The sequence below is a fragment of the Ambystoma mexicanum genome, chromosome 9, assembly GCF_040938575.1.
Source record: "Ambystoma mexicanum isolate Mex_15411 chromosome 9, UKY_AmexF1_1, whole genome shotgun sequence".
NCBI classification, from domain to species: Eukaryota; Metazoa; Chordata; class Amphibia; order Caudata; family Ambystomatidae; genus Ambystoma; species Ambystoma mexicanum.
This window is the reverse complement of record NC_090931.1, coordinates 358,644,005-358,661,470: the sequence shown is the minus strand read 5'-3', so window position 1 is coordinate 358,661,470 and position 17,466 is coordinate 358,644,005. Positions and strand designations below refer to the sequence as shown.

The window sequence follows — 17,466 nt, the reverse complement described above, 5'->3', positions numbered from 1 at the left end:
CGGAGAAGCAACTGGCGGTTGAAAAAGCCATCCGCCGGTGTCTGGTACTCGTGACACATACAATAATGAAGGATGTACCTGTTTTAAAAACATAAAAAATGAAATTAGTCTCACCATCAGATCTTTATTAAAATTATTCATTTTATATATTAGGTCGGGAAATTATTTCATAGCTAGGACAGTGCAACTGGGTATTATACTTCAAGGGGGGGGCTGTAGGATACTGACAGTCCCCCAGTGCAGGGGTTGACAGTTAGGCAGTGCAGGTGGAGAGTGGAAGGGCCCAGGACCGAGGTTGCAGACAGTGGACCAATTGTAGCAGGGGAGAGGGAGAGAGAAAGCAGAAGCAAAGAGGAAGGTTTTGAGGTGCTTCCATAAAAGGAGATGGTTCTCCTCAAGATAGTGCGCGGTACAAAACAATATGCCACATAGAACGAACAAGTACAAGTTAACCCGTCTTTAAAGCTACTGTATAGTAATTAAATTGCGGTATAAACTCATCTAAAGAGTTACTTACATTATATTTGCATTTTCCATTGTGTCTGTGCGTAGGGCAGCCCCGAAATACCACTCCTTCTATGCCGACGTTATTTCTTCTAATGAACGAACATTAAATGGCTTTCGTTTCTGAAATTATATTCATTATCGTTTCTTACGTTATTGCCCCACACCCCCAAAAAGAAGTCTTTCGGGATGGTCCCGGCCTGTCAAGGTCAAATAACAATAGAACCTTATACTGAGTAGTGGGCCATTCCGGCACCCGAGAAAAAATCAAAGCAGCTGACCTTCACTTTGAACGAGCACACATTCCTAGTTAGCTACATTCAGTGTAAGGCCATCTCACAGGACTCAGAGCAATCACTTTTATTTACACAATACATAGCTACACATATTCAATGGGCCTGCGACATGAGGAGACTCGAGAGAACAGACAATCAAATTACAATCATTTAAACCGTGAGAGGTATTTCTCAATGAGCTCTTCTTTAGGTGGACATGGAACAGAGGCAATGTTGGGTGGCAATACAGTTGTCCCCTGCACAGGTTCGTTCACAACTCCATGTATGTGCCTATCTAGGGCATCAACAATAAGTCTCCCAATAAAGTCATATTGCATATCCTCAAACACTGGTTTGATAACCCATTGTTTACTTCTTTTAGTGAATGCCTTATTGTAGCGAAGCGTCCCTAAAGTTCCGGTCATCCTACTTTGTTGACGGCCAACATTATGGTTATGTGCCAAGACCGCTAGAAGAGTCCGATTTATCATGCCCTCCATGCCAAAATGCAATCGTTTTGGCCTGTACTTTAGGCACATATTGTGGAACACCTCCAAATCTCCTGTGTGGCAGAATTCCGTGAGTCCCCTCAAATCTCTTGTTATAGTTTTATCAAATACAATCTTTTCAATGGCTTTGTGAGTGGGTGATGAAGGAATCAACCACTTCTTCTTCCGTGCCTCCTCTGTGGGCAAATGGCCATGTTCACAATTGTGGAAATGTTGGTTTGTGGTCCAGCGGTGAACGTTGCTACAGTGTAGCATTACTGACCGCCATTTTTCCAGTAGAATTTCCAACGACCCTCCACATGTTTTTGAGCTCCACCAAAGATGGTTGCTGATTGACTTGGACCACTGTGAAATACCTTGCATATCTTTTTTTTTAACCTGCAGCCGACATTTTTTTATTGTTTTTGCAAGATGCCAAACGTCAAATTGGTGATTTATATTTTTGTACTCTTCTCTCATTGTCTTGGCAATTGAAACGTGTCTGTCCGTGGCTATCGGGTCGATCACCATTCCCCGTGATTGTAGTTCTTGCAATGATGCTACAAAGCCAACTTTCTCCATGGCCACTGAGGATGTACTTTGTGACACCTGCACGACCACCGAACTCACAATTGTCTTACTTTCCATGTCCTGAAAGTGGTAGGTGCAGTACTTGGCTGAAAATCCTGGGCTGTCGCACTGTCCATCACCGGCTAGCCTGAACCGTTTGCCCGCGAATGTACTATCAATAGACATTTTTTCCATTCTCCAAGCTTCGCTAATGGCTGGAAATAGATAATCGGTTTGGTATTTGTAGAACTGAGTTTTCGCAATGAAATGGATTCCCACAAACTGAAAGAAAGACTCTAACTTTTTAAAACTTGAACCACTAAAAAGTGCAGCCGCTGCACAAAGTAGATTGCCTGCTGGCAGTTGCCCCAGCATGGGTTGTGCAGACCATGAGAAAGGATGATATTTTGTACAGGTGGCATGTATTTTAAGGTTAGTGCCTCGAATTGCACGAGTCACATTAATCAATGGCTCCCCACATACTTCCCCACCAACCGAATGCCCACATTTCATCCGAATAATAATATCAAACAACTATCGAATACAATGAATTTGGCCTCTTTCCTTATACTGTCACTGCATCCCAGCTGGTTCGGCCTCTAACGTTGAGGACATGTCACTCACATGAAAGGTAGAATCTCTGATATCGTCTTCCGCTATGTTCAGTGATATTGATGGTGTTTCATTGTCGTCCACTTCATTCTCTTCCATTGCAACATCTGTTCCTTCTCCGGCGATGGGTGAATAAAACAATTTCTTCAACTTTCTCGCGGTCTTAGTTTTTGCGGGTGTGGATTCTGTGAATTGATCTCCGACTGCATCCGGACTACCAGGAGGACATTCACTATCAATGGCTGGTGGTGGTATAGCTCCGTTGTCAATCACTTCATATTCTTCCCATTGGCACAATGCATCTCCAGTCTCAAGTCCCTGCCAAAAGGTTTGACAAGCAACATCTCTCGTTCGCTTCACTGTCTGTGTAGATCTAGTTTGTGCACCCACTCGCAACTAGAGGACAGATTGGAAAAGGGATGTTCAGTTTAAACACAACTTACAGTATTGAACTATTAACAGTGAAAAACATAATATAGTGACCAGGACACTAACCTTCTTTTGCTTTCTTTTCTTTGAAACTTTCTTGCCTCGAACTTCAACCTCAGGACGCTGTTGCGCCGACTCGTGTGTGCATGTCTCCACTTCCTCTTGCGCTGCAACAACTATATTTTCATAAGCACATCCATCACGCACTGACGCTCCATCGACTCCCTGAAACATAGAACTTTCATTAGTATGTATAATAATATCGAAAACACAAAATGTACTTGGGGACCAATACCCACGTACATCTCAATAGCAAAACACGAATGAACGCTTTGTGTAGAACATTCAAACGGCAATTATTCACGCATTGTTGATCTAGTTAGATGGAACTGTCAAGATCCATACCTCGGGCTCCTCATAGACTTCCATTGATGATATTATTGAAGATGATTCTTCAGTAACTCCCTGAAACACAGTAATTAGATTAGTATGGTTTTCTATTTTGTTAAAAAGAACATAAACTTTGTGCAGGCGTCAACGGCTCATCTAAATAGACCTGCACAAATCAGTTGTCTAAAATAAATAATGGATATGTAAATATGATTCGATTTGCTCGATCGTTGGAAGTGTCACCACCCAGAGATCTGCAGCAACTACTAGGGGTGATGTTCTTGTAGAAGAAGCTCCGTCATCTCCCTGAAACATAGTACTTGCGTTAATAAAGAAGGAAGTATAGCGGATGTAATCACGTCATATGATTTCGCTTGAGCGAACTGTCAGTATCCATACCTCGAAATGCATAAGAACATCAAGGGACGATGTAACTGCGGTGCACACTTCTGCAAGCTGTTGCGCCGACCCGTAACTGCATGCTCCCCCTTCTTGGACTAATGCTCCATCGACTCCCTGAAACATAGGACTTTCATAAGTAATGAACACAATATTGAAAAAAGACACATAGGAGGGCGACGACAGAAGGACATATCAATGGCTAAAAACGAAAGAAACATTGTGTGTAACAATCACGCTACAAGAATGCAAGATCTGATGATCTCCATCGATGGAACTGTCCGGAAACGTACCTCGAGCATCTGAGTGACATCAACACGTTGGACTCCTCAGCATCTCCCTGAAAGACAGTACTTGCATTATTTTGGATAACAATAATTATAACTGAAAACAAAGACTAGAGGACGAGTACAAGGGTGTACCATTAGGTAAAATAATCACACGATAAATTAAAACTATTGATTTACATGCCCAAAACAAGTCAGTGGCAGAATAGCTAAGTAAGATTACCCGATAGGCGCTTGAAGTGGCTGATGACTGCAATAACGACACGGATGGAGAATCTTCTGCCTTCATATTGAGTGGATACATAAATGGGGGAAATTATTGTTAGCTAATGCTACACACTACCGCAAGGCCGAGAGATAAATACGTAAACTTGACTCACCAGTGGAGGGATGTGGACGAATAGAGTGGGAATAGCGGTTGAGAGCAATTTTCGCCTCGCTCGCGGTGTGTTCTTCTTTATTAGCAATGATGTGGAGTACATGTCTGAGCTAAAGTGCCTGCTGCAGATGCGGTATCGATCACCCCTCTTGTCCGCAAAGACTTCTAGGACTCTACTTTCAAGCTCAGACGGTGGATATCCGCAATATCGGACCCATTCTCTTATCTGATCTATTGTCTTAGGGAAAACATGCATTATAGTACCTTCAGATTTATTATGGGTCTTCGAAGGGCAACCGCCAATGGAACAGGCAGGCATTGTGGAAAGTTCTGAAAAGTAAAGATCAACAATTCTCTATGAATACCAATGTGTTAAAAAATTAAATGACACATAAAAGGTTCAATGCAAGGTTCGTTTTGGTTCTTGGAACTATACACGTTATTCACATGCGGATAAGTATTTGAATAACTTTAGTCAAATTATCTTTCTATTTTTTTAAACTCAGAACATGTGACTAGTTCCTTGCATGTACTGTCTTGAACGAAAAGAAATTGGACGCAAAATGATTATGGTACATGGCCTTACCTTGACGAACAAACAGTTAGATGCAGGGATCAGAGTAGTTTCTTGTCGTAGAACAGGGAGCAGTTCACAGGTTGCAAACTGACGAGTTTCCTCGAAGTGGTCACAGAAGTTCACAGAGACGAAGAGCAGATAACCAGCACCTTCACGGTTGACTAGCAAAGCGCAAAGAAGTTCTCATTAGAAATATGAAGTGGGTTATAAAGAATTCGAAACAGGGGTGTGTTTGTGAATGAATGACGTGTATATGTCGTGGCATTATGCGGTTTGCAGGGGGCCGTCCAGCGTGAGGGGGGATGCTTGGCAGGAGACACGGGGTCTGGAGGTAGACATGGGAACAACAACCCATGCTCTATAGACCACTTTGAAGTGTACATGGTCTTTGGCACCTCTTGGCCTTTATCGCTCCCTGACAGCTCCACTTGCCAGCAGAAGTACCCCGGTGCGAACTGCCTTTGATAGGGCGGGGGGGGTGGATTGGGGCGGTGGTCGTGCAGACAAGACTCGTTTGCCGCAGGGCCTCACCAAGGAGAGGCCATCTAACTGCATGTAAGAGGCAGGCTGCAGGATCTAGTACATGGAAGGCAGGGGGGTGAGTTTATAAATACCTCACCCTCCCAGGAGAATATATGGGTGCAGTTCACCCTGGAGACCCTGGATGCCTAGGCAGTTAGTCAGCAGCAGGCTGGCCTGTGGTGGCAAGGCGGCACGGGCCAGAGGGGGTCATCTCTGTACCCGGTGCCCAAAAGGATGATTTATTATGATCAACCATATGGATTATTTACCTATAACCATGTTTTGTATCAATAAAATCCAACGGCCTTCCTTTTATTGCCAACGCTTGAACAAAGTGGTGTGGTAAGTATTTTTGGGGGAGGAGGCAAGGCCGGGAGGCTTGATGCCAACCCGCAAAATAACATATGTATGTCTGCTGCATATGGGTTCAACGGTTATGTGGATTGAAGGTGGGCGGCCAGCGTGAGGGGGGATGCTGGCCGGAGACATGTGGTGTGACAAGACAAGGCACAGGAAGACTATTCAATGGAGACACACTAGATTCATTTAAAAAATCAAAACAACCATTGATAAAATATATGTTGGGTTTTATTTTAGATCTTAATTTCAATTGAACATAAATAATAAACATTACACATTGTAAAGTTCCGGTTGCAGCACATCCAGGGAAAATCCGCGGTATTGTCCACTGTCGCTGGGGAAATGTTGTCTAATGGCAAGTACCGCACAGGCAGGTATTGCTCTCCGAACGCGGTGTCCGAGCCTCCCGTGAAGCCACCAAGTGAAGCAACGATAGGCCACCAGCCTGTACCACCTGTGAAAATGAAAGATGCAAACTGTATTAAAATGACAAAACTTTCTTATCACTGTCGATTCAGGTAAAAAATGTCATTCTGCTTTGAAGAAAATTCAATCTAGAAAATGCACAATATGGAACCAATTTACATGCATTCGAATGATATGTAGATGTGATTTTATATGTGGGAGACGACCATGACATAGTAGTGGCATCACTGACATCACAACCAGAGTATACTTACTCGTTACTCGGATTACGCGGACGAACAGTGCCGCGAAGTTCGTGCATAAGCACCATCATCCTCAACACGGTCCGTGAGAGGCAGGCTTCCCTGAACTCTGGCAGCTCGGTGATGCATTGCGGACTTAGCTCGCCTTCCGAAATGTAGGCCAAGCACCCGGAATTTTCACGGCAGCAGCAGTTCTCCTCCTCAGTTGGCATTAGCTCGCACCGATTGCACGTGCACCAGGTGGAGACGCCGTCCATGCGACATGGTCCAGGCTCTTCATCCGTTGACTGGTCCTCCCAACTGCCGTCCGAATCCCCATCGTTTTCGCATGCTTGCCTTTCCAGTAGTTCTTGCTCGGTGTACTCGGGCTCGTACATATACGGCATTATTGTAGCCATTGTGTGGTAAAGAAAGTAAAATAATTTACAGAGATGGTACAGGTGTTCACAAGGCCTAGAAGCGGCGAAGGTAGCTGACCAGAGCACAGAAACGAGTCACAGAATACTCAAAGTAACACAGAGAGAGTAATGGAATCGAAAATCTGCTGCTGTGTGTTGTGAAACGGTGTGTTTATACTTATTGAGGAAAGAGGCGTCCTGCCATTTCCATGGCGACACTTCATCAGCTGAGGCGCAGCGATTGTTGACACGAAACGTGCTTTGGCGTTGGGAAATGGGCGGTACGCGTCTGCTGATGTCAGGCTCAGGGGCGGGGGATTTGATTTAGTGCCGCAAAAGAAGGTGAGCCAGGTCGATGGGGGGAAATGATAGGATTATCAGAAAATGGCGGCTGATTTCGAGTGGGTTAATGGACGAAAAGTCTGGTAAGGTCCATAGGCAAGTTTTCTACGATCTACCGATTTATGCTTAAAAACACATGGCCGAACCGTAGGGACAATAAAAAAAAGTCCCGGAATTATCCTTTAAGTTAGGGAGACCAGACGTCCTGGTTTTTCCGGGACAGTCCCGGAATTTGGCCCTCTGTCCCAATAGCTTTTTTTTTTTCTTTAAACCATATGATTTTGTGGTAAGGGAGTGTTAGTCCCGGTTTTGAGCAAAGACTAGGTGACACGGCTGGATCACCAACACAACTGGATCATCAACAATTATAGACTACAGACCTCACAATTTGTTCCCAAATTTGCCATTGAGGATAGGCTTGAACCACCAACCTTCCAGGTACCAACCACATGCATTTACTGCTTGTGCTACAGAGACTGACTGAGAAACCAACTGAGAAGCCAATAATTTCTCCTTCGTTATTAACGTGTTTTAAACCACTCAATTTATATGCAGATACTTTGAAATATGATAGGTTATTTATAATGTGCTTAATACCCAGAGGTGTCTAAGCGCGGACCCTGGGATCGAACCTGTGTTGCTCTGTCGTTTTGTTTCCAAGGTGAGCATGTTGCCTCTGAGCTATCCTCCCGGGATGGGGGCAGGGCTGAGGTGGGTCGGGTTAAAGAGGACGGAGTGGGGTGAGGCGTGGAGGGAGTGAGGTGGTCCTACTTTTGTGGTATTAGCTGCCCCGGTTGTTAGTCTTGAAAATCTAGTCTTAAACCAATCACAAACCGCGCATTGGGGGACAAATACCTGGGGGTTTGGTGCCTTAGCTTCCTTAATCAATTTTGTATTGGGTATATCAGTTTCTTCTGGTGCCTGGTGTGGGAATGCTCCTTAAAACTGAATGGTGGTGCATGCTGGTTGTGCTAGCGCTGAATTTTGGGTTATCCGCAGCACATTGCTCTATTTTAGTAGACCATTTTGATTACTTCTGTGCCACTTCGTCTTGCTGCTTTCTCCAAATGAATAGCGAGGTGAGGTGGTTATGTTCGCTCCATAACACCAATAAACTCTAACCTCCCGAAACTTAATTTTCAGTGAGATCTAGAAGGACGACCAAGGCCAAGCAGAAAGCAGCCACCCGCCCTACTCGCAGGGGCCGGCCACCCGTGAAGAAGAGTTCCACAGCCGCTGGCAAGGGCTCTCGGCAACGGGCTGCACCTGCCAACGAAGCAGACGTCGATGAGCTGGTAAGAGGCAAATCGCACCGTGGGGAACAGACTGCTACATGAGTTACAAACTAACAGGTGCAGTCTTCATTGCTCTGACATTCACTCCTCCTATGAACAAAGCCTGCAGATACCAGAAGCCTGCTGCAAGTGCGGCCCAGGTATTCTTGGCATCTAGTATCTGCCTGGCGACTTTCACACTTTATCCACTTGATTATCAGGCACCCCACGACTTATTAAAAAGGTTTTAAATAGTATCCATGTGTCTGGGAACTGAGGCTCGGCCTAGAGTTTAGTCAGGGGCATGCGTGTGACAGAATGTCAGCGATGTTGGAATCTATCTCTAGTAGTGGGTATTTCCGCCCAGTTGTTGGCCCAGTGTTGAGCCCTTCCACCACGGGGAACCACAGGCTGTAGGGAGGATTGATCGATTTTGTCTTGCAGAATCTAAAACCAACATCTTCCACCGATCTTCCTTTTCCATTTACAGCTTTAATTCCCTGTGAAGGTGAGGTGGAGGGGGGTGTATTTGGGGGGCATGGGGGACACGATATCCACACCCACAACCTCTCCACCGTCCTAATTAACTTGGCAAGGGTAGCTGAATATTCTGAAGCAAGACAGTAACGGTGGAATACGCATGCCTTAAAGGAAATGCTCTATACTTCTATGCATACTACTGGATGTTCCTCTGTAGCACACTTGAGCCATTTGCACTGTGGTGGTTTGAGCCAGTAGAAACAGTATAAAAGTCCTCTGTTTGATTTTTGTGTGCTCGTTTTGTTTGCTGACATAGGCTGATTTAGACTGGAGGCGTTTGTGTGCCTGAGCATTTTTGTTTTATGTTTTAAATTTAATGGTAATAATTGATGCATGCTGCATTCTTTGAGCTTCTTTCCTTCAAGTGCGAATGAAATCAGGCATTGGAAAACAAGTAGGCATATCGCTTACTGCTGGACTACATTTCCTAGCATCAGTTGTACTACTTGGTGTCCAGGCGCATTCGCACCTGGGCTTTGAAGCTGGTTTGCCTGTTATGCGTCTGGGTTGCTACGGGGTGGGGTGCCGGACAACTACAAGCGAGCACTTAGTAAATTCATTGCTCTGTGCCTTGTTACTTGATATGCATTCGACTCCTGTCCTACATCTGCTCCGACTTGCCCCTCAACTATACACGGTCACCCTTCGGCTTCGATTCATTGCTTGGAGCTGGTGGGTCTGAAGCGATTTCAAAACGATATAGGGATATGGCCCTTAAAACTTGCTGCCATGAATCTACAAGTGCAAACAGTTATTTGCCCTTTCTAATTGAATCTGATATTGTGGCTCCCATTTATGGCCACTTCTGCTCAGCCGACTCTGCCAAGGCAGTCTTTTAATTACCTTGATGCCTCTTATGCATTTCGCTTCAATGAGGGGATGAATTCCATTAGGGCCAGTATTGGTCTCCTCATGTAATCCTGCAAAAGTGTTCCGTCTCAAACGTTGCCTGTAATGGCGACCCTAGCTGTGTCTTTTCTGGCTCTCTTGAGCTCGCTTGTGCAGAAACGTCTCTTCATCACAGGTATTACACCATTGGATGATCTGGAATTGTCTAACGTGGAAGATATGTTGGACAAATATAATTCAAACTTTGGTGCTGCGTCATTTCAGTCATAAAGCATCTCTCTAAATATGACTTTTCCTATCTATTGTGTTCTTCTATAGCGCAATTCACCCATAGGCCTCAGTGAGCTCCCATGACAAGGAGAATAGAAAGCATTGTCAGAAAATGGGAGATTCAAAGCCAGGAAAATTAGATGTATACATTAGCCCAGCCCATTCTACTGATTCTACGTCTAGTATTTCGGAAATCTGTAATTCAGATGAAAACAGAGCTGAAGACCTGTTTGCACCAAATATTAATCTGTGTACTGGCAAATATTCAAGAGATTTTCTGATGCTTCCTGTAAAGACCCTTAACTGCCTCTTGCTAAATACTTGTTCCCTGATAAAACACACTATTAACATTTCTGTCTATCTACTGACTAAGCATATAGATCTATGTGCAGTAAAAGAAACTTGACTACATGACTCAGCCAGCCCTGTGCTCTCCCCCCCTGGCTATAAGATAGATCGCAAATTGGGCCAGGGTGGAGGAGTTGCCATTAATTACAAGGCTTCCTTGCAAATGCATCAAATGGATGTTGTTGGCCCTTTGGGATGTGACACTTTGTATGTGAAGCTGTTAGGTGATCATAACACAGTCAATCACACTCTTGTATATTGTCTGCCAATCACTATGCCAGATTTCTCTTCAATTTGGTAACATGTTAATGCCTTTGTTTAAGCCCTTGTCAATTTATCCTGGGAGATTTTAACCTCCAGACTTTTTGATAGTTCCCACTCTATGGCAGTTACTATTGAATCCCCATTGACTGATCCTTTTTTTTTCTACCAGGTCAATACTGCAATGCATGTCCAAGGCAGAACGCTGGACTGGGTTTAAGCTTAGAATGTCATTATCAATTGGGAGGTGATTGGTCAGACCATACTTTGATTCACTTTCACCTTGTCTGTCACAGCATAAAAACCTAAACCAGATAGGAATGTCCTATCAATAAATATTCATAGGCTTTCTGCTGCATCAATAGCACCTTATTTTGATGCAACATTGAGTAATCTGGCCAATTATGCGTCAGACGGTGAACTTGCTGACGCATCAAAAGATGCTGTTTATTGCACTTAACCTAGTGGTCCCAGAAAAAAACCTGGTTAGTCGGGAAACTGAACACCAAAGTTTGGTATTAATCTCCAATCCAGGAACTTAAGGTTGCCAAACGCAAAGCCTTTCAGCTGTGGAGAATAACCAACTCAGGAAAATAGGATCAAATATACCCTTGCAGCAAGGGCCCATGAATCTGCCATTCTCCAGCATGGGGTCTGGCATGGATTCGCATGCTCATGAATATTCCCCGTCGTCAGGCTGGGAATCCTCGGTAAAGAAAGAAAAACCAGTATCAGTTTCGTTTCTGATCTGTCTTTCGTAGTAATAACCAATCACTGGTCTCTGCGTCATACTGTCCACAGCCAATGACTGCCCTCTACCTAAGCACCGCCTCTGGCAGCCATCTTCAGATTTTTACCGCACGTTCATGTGTTGGGATCCTCGTGCTATTGCTCACGAGCGTTAGTGCTATTTTTTTTCACGTTTTTTTCTCAAAAACTTCGTTTTTTCGGTCAAAAGAGCCTCAAGCTCCACCGACTCTCCATCCGATCAACGGGGGCCCGTGTCGGATTCGTCTGCGCCCCTCAAGGGTGAAGATCTCGTCGAGCCACGCTTTTGGAGGGCTCCAGAAGTTTCTCAGGCCCGGTCATGGCCCAGGAGAAGGGAAGCTCGACGCCCGGAAAGCTGTTCAGGGTCTGCCCTGGATGCCAGCTGCAGAACGTCTTCAAGGAGGACGAACACTCTTTTTGCCTTTACTGCCTACATGAGGACAAGACGCACGTGGAGAAGGACTGTGCGTTTTGCGGCAACATGTCGGAGCGGACCATGAAGGACCGCCATCAACGTCTCGCCAACTGGCTGGAAGGGAAGAGCCCGTCCGGCGAGAAGAAGAGGAAGAAATCCGAGCGGTCTTCTAAGACCTTTGAGGACGCCCCGGCGACGGGGGTCCAACATAAGGCCAAGCACCGCGAGTCCGCTGGCACCGGGAGCGCCGAACGGTCGGGCTCTACGGGCGCCAGGCTGGGCGCACCCTCCCCGGCACCATCAACCACGAGCCAACGCTCTGGGTCGGGTAAGAGGAAGGCCGAGCACCCGGCGAGCCTCCTAGAGAGGCCCCGGTCCAGCTCGAAGGCGGAGGGGGAGCGAGGCACTGTCCCCCCCCCTCAAGGATAAGGCGGTGAGCGCACCTAAGGTGGTGAAGGCCTTAATCCATCCGGCCAAGCCCTCTATCGAGTCTGTCGTGGCGGCCCTGGCTCAGCCTGTGGAGGCTACGCCAGTGGTGGCAACCTCGGGGCTCAGAGTCTCCCTGCCACCTCGGAGGGAGTCCTCTTTTGTGCCCATCGATAGGACCCCCGTGAAATCCCCCGTGGGGAAGAAAAAGGGGGGGCAGGGCGTCGTCGTAGATTCGGCCTCAACCTCGGAGGAAGAGCTGGTCGAAGTCTTAAGCCACGGCCTCGGCGTGGAAGAAGACCGGCCCGTCGAGGGTACCGACGGGGCCCCTGATCGCCCGTCGGATTCCCCTCTGCCAGCGCCGCGAGACAGCTCGGCGGCCATTTTGTTGGCTATACAGTCCTTATGCTCAGAGATAAGGACGAGACTACCGTTGCCGACGGAACCTCTCCCGTCGGGGGACCCAGAACCGGGACCTTCTGGGGTTCCCCCTACCAAGAAAAGAAGGATCCACCCGCCTCCTCCTTTTCAGCCGTCGCGCCCCTTCCAGCCCTCCTCCCCGTCCACCCGAGGGGATGATACGGGGACTGACACGGCAGCGACGGGTACAGACGACGAGGATGTACCGTCGTCGCCTCCCACCAGGGCTTCTCCGCCCGACGAGATTGGATCGTTCCACTCCATGATCGCCAGGGCATCCGAGCTTTTCCAACTCTGCCCTGAGGAGAAGAAGGAAGGTTTCCTTTATCAGCGGCGCGTGGCCAAGAGGAAGACGGTCCTCGCAGTGCCTCTATTGGACGACATTTGGGATGAGGGCCTCACCCTCCTCAAGAACCCTTCCACGACGCCAGCTAGAAGAGACCGGTACGAGAAAAAGTACCGGGTCCCGGACACGGCCCCCCTGTGCCTCCTGGCGCAGCCTACCCCGGACTCCGTCGTCTCCGCGGCGGCCAGGAAAAAAAGCGGGGGGGGGTGCGGCCTCCACATCGACTTCCCCACCGGACGGCGAGGGAAAGAAATTGGACGCTATGGGACGCAGAGTCATCTCGTCTGCAGCGACGACGATTAAAGCTGCCAACGCCTTGGCTATCGTGGCCCGATACGACAGGGAGCTCTGGTACAAACTGGCTCCCCTGCTGGACTTCTTGCCGGACGACAAGAGGGCAGAGGCCCTGGAGATCCTGCAGGAAGGTGAGGTGGCTTCGGACCACGCCATTACCGTTGCGACGGACATCGCCAACACTGGGTTCCGCCAGTTGGGCAACGGCGTTTGCCTTAGGCGGCGTGGATGGCTCAAGGCTACGGACTTCCGTCAAGACGTTCAGACCAGAGTCCTGGACATGCCCTTCGATGGGAACAACCTGTTTGGGAAAACAGTGGACGATTCCCTTCAGGCCATTAAAGCGGACACCGAGACGGCCCGGGCCCTTGGAGTTCTGCAACGACGACGGACGCCCTTTCGGAGCAGCGGAGGCAAGGGCGCCTCCAAAGGTTCCGGCGGCGGTTTCTCCTCCTACCGTCAAGCGGCCTGCTTATCGTCTCAGGAGGCCTACAGAGGACGAGGCAAGTCTGGCGGACCCCGCCGTCGTCGCCAAGGACAAGGCGGCAAAGCCTCGTCGAAGCAGGATTGAACCGGCCGTGGGGTCGGGCCCCCACCGAAGCACCCCGGTGGGAGGCCGGCTGGCGAGCTTCGTCAGCGTGTGGGAGTCCATCTCCACCGACCGTTGGGTACTGGACGCCTTGGCCCGGGGCCACGCGCTCGAGTTTCAAAGAAAGTGTCCGCGCGTCCCCCCCCCCGTGGCCAGGAAAGAACTTCACGTCCCTCAACTTCTCCTGGAGGTAAAGGCGATGCTCAGGAAGGGCGCCATCGAACTCGTCCCAAAGAGGCTTCGGGGCTCCGGAGTTTACTCGAGATACTTCCTCGTGAAGAAGAAGACGGGGGGGATGGCGTCCCATCCTGGACCTGCACTCTGTTTCTGGGAGCGAGGCTCAACAGTGTCCCTTCTGGCCTCCCCGTCGGAGGAGAGGACCAGGACCATCCTGGGCAAGGTGCAGCGGATGTTGGTGGCCGACGCGGCCAAGGTGAGGTCCATCAAGTCCCTCCTCGGAATGATGTCTTCCTGCATCTACCTCATTCCCATGTGCAGGCTCTGGATGCGCCCGTTGCAGGAGTTCCTGGACGCGCGCTGGATCCAAACGACGGGCAGCTTCGAGGAAAGGATCACACTCGACGAGAGTTTCCGACGAGCGATCCGGTGGTGGGGCACACGCGCGCATCTGACGGCGGGCATGGACTTCCAGACCCCAGCCCACCAGGAGACAGTGACCACGGATGCCTCCCTGGAAGGGTGGGGAGCGCACACCGAAAATCTGCACGCAAGAGGCCTTTGGCTCCCGACGGAGAAATCCTTCCATATCAACGTCCTGGAGCTCCGTGCAGTGTTTTGGGCCCTCAGGTCCTTCCTTCCGTCCCTCAAGGGCAAGGTGGTGAGGATCTTCACCGACAACACCACCACCATGTTTTACATCAGGAAACAGGGCGGAACCAGGTCCCCAGCACTGTCCAAGGAGGCGCAGGACCTGTGGCATTGGGCATTCGCCCAAGGGATGTTTCTGGTGCCGTTTCATCTGGCAGGGATAAAAAACACCATCGCCGACTCACTCAGCAGGGAGCTGCGCTCGTGCCACGAGTGGGAACTACGGCAGGATCTAGTGGATCGCCTCTTCCGACGGTGGGGCACACCCCAGATCGACCTGTTCGCGACGGCGACGAACTCCAAGTGCCGGAGGTTCGCCAGCAGGTTTCCCCAGGTGAGGAGCATGGGCGATGCTTTCTCGTTCCCCTGGAAGGGCCTGTTCCTCTACGCGTTCCCTCCTTTGCCACTGCTAATCCGGCTCGTCAACCAGCTCAAGAGGTCACGGTGCAGGATGATCCTCGTCGCACCTGCGTGGCCGAGGCAGATATGGTTCCCGGACCTTCTGGACTTGTCAGCGTCCCCGCCAATCAAGCTGCTGGTGGACGCGGATCTGCTCTCCAGGGAAGGAGGCGCCATCCTCCACCACGACCCGAAATCGCTGAACTTGCAGGCCTGGCTCCTGCAGCGCTAGAGTTTGGAGGATACGACATACCGGCCGACTGCAGAGAGGTTCTTGCAAAGGCCAGGGCGTCCTCGACTCTTAAATGCTACGGACACAAATGGAAGAGGTTCTCTGTCTGGTGCCACGCACAGAAGATTAACCCTCTACGGATTACGGCTCCCCAAGTACTGCCGTACCTGCTGACGCTGGCCAAAGCTGGACTGGCACACGCGTCCATCAAGATTCATCTTGCTGCGATCTCCCGATACACCAGAACCACGGGGCGGACGTCCTTGTGGTCTCATCGTCTGGTGAAAGAGTTCATGAAGGGACTGTTCAGATCGTTCCCGCCGGTGAAGGCTCCGGCCCTGGCGTGGGAGCTCAACGTGGTGCTGACCAAGCTCATGGGACCTCCGTTCGAGCCTCTGCACTCGGCCCCGTTGAAGTTTCTGTCGTGGAAAACAGCGTTTCTTGTGGCCATCACCTCCGCACGACGGGTGGGAGAGATCCAGGCCCTTTCCTGCAAGGCCCCGTACTTGACTTTTCACGACACGAGGGTAGTGCTCAGGACGCACCCCTCCATGCCCAAGGTACCGTCGGACTTCCACCTCAACGAACCCTTGGTGTTGCCTGGATTCTTCCCGTCGCCTTCGTCGCCGGCTGAGAGGACTTTGCACTCGCTGGATGTGGCTAGAGCGCTGAAGTTCTACGTGGACCGCACGAAGTGTTTTCGGAAGACGTCACAACTCTTTGTGAACTTTGGACCTGTCAATCAGGGGAAGGCTCTCTCGAAGGCTTCCATTTCCAGATGGCTCTCCGGCTGTATCATGTACTGTCATCGGTTGGCAAACCGACCGCTGCCTGTCCGTCCGAGAGCCCATTCCACCAGAGCGATCGCAGCTACCACGGCGTTCCTTTCTGGTGTGCCCCTGCTGGACATATGCAGGGCTGCTACGTGGAGGTCGACGCACACCTTCACGAAGTTCTACTGCGTCGATCGGGATTCCAGGGAGGAGTCCAGGGTCGGCCAAGCAGTGCTGCGCAACCTGTTCGCCTGAGGTGAGCCTGGTGGGGAGGTAAGATGCTTAATGTTGAGTTTGATGCAATGCTTAATGTTGAGCCTTTGCCACATCCCGTGGTTGTGCATGTGTGTACTGCTATGTATTCTTTATTCATGAGCATGTGAATCCATGCCAGACCCATGCTGGAGAACAACAGTTACAGGTAAGTAACTTGTTCCTTATCTTAGAAAAGAAAATGCACTTATTATGAGAGGATTGAACATGCTAGCTCTGACTACAGATAACACTTTAAGATTCTTAGTTAGAAGACCCATGTCCATCTGCTGCTGTGGTCAATGAAGATAAAGGCTGGTGTATGTTCATTTAAGACACTATGATTAATAAGATCAAGAAAATCCAGGGAGGTATTGTGAATAAACGTACCTCACTAGGAAGGCCAAGTGTTAACTTTGAACCCACTAAACCTGACAACACCATACCTGTGTTTGAGATTATTATGGTTGCAGAACTGAAACCGACCCATTGCATGGGGGATTGTTAGGCAGAATTATATGCAGTACCCTTTGGGAACACCACACACAATTAAGACTACAAATGACAGTACAAATTCACCTTTGGTACAAGCCTGTACTACAGTTAGTGGTAGCGATGGGGGAGCAGCCAGACTTATCTCAAGAGTAAGTGAGCAGCATCAAATGGTTACACAAAGGACAGCAATTACTATGATTCAGGCAAACACTGACTCAAGGTTTTCAAGTAAAGGGTTATACATTTGTTTTACTCTTATGCTGTATAACATTACACTATTATAAACAGTTTAGAAATCACACTCTTAATACACCACACCCAATAAGTTCCAGACAAGTTAAGCTCACAAAATGAAGTGGGAGCAAAATGGCACTCCAGCAATTTAAAAGGGAGGAATAAACAAAGTTCATAGAAATTGAACCACACCAATCATGGTAAGTACTCAGGGCAATTGAGCAAGAGGAACTACAGTGATAGAATCGGGTAG

General features: G+C 48.8%; 1 protein-coding gene across 1 annotated transcript in view; it reads left to right on the top strand.

Moving 5' to 3' along the window:
* Positions 1-17,466, top strand: part of BAZ1B (bromodomain adjacent to zinc finger domain 1B) — a 769,492-nt gene that overhangs the window by 636,899 nt on the left and 115,127 nt on the right. The window contains exon 17 of the mRNA XM_069614785.1: positions 8,344-8,495. Within this exon, the coding sequence (XP_069470886.1) occupies positions 8,344-8,495 (152 nt within the window). The remainder of the gene's footprint in view (positions 1-8,343; positions 8,496-17,466) is intronic.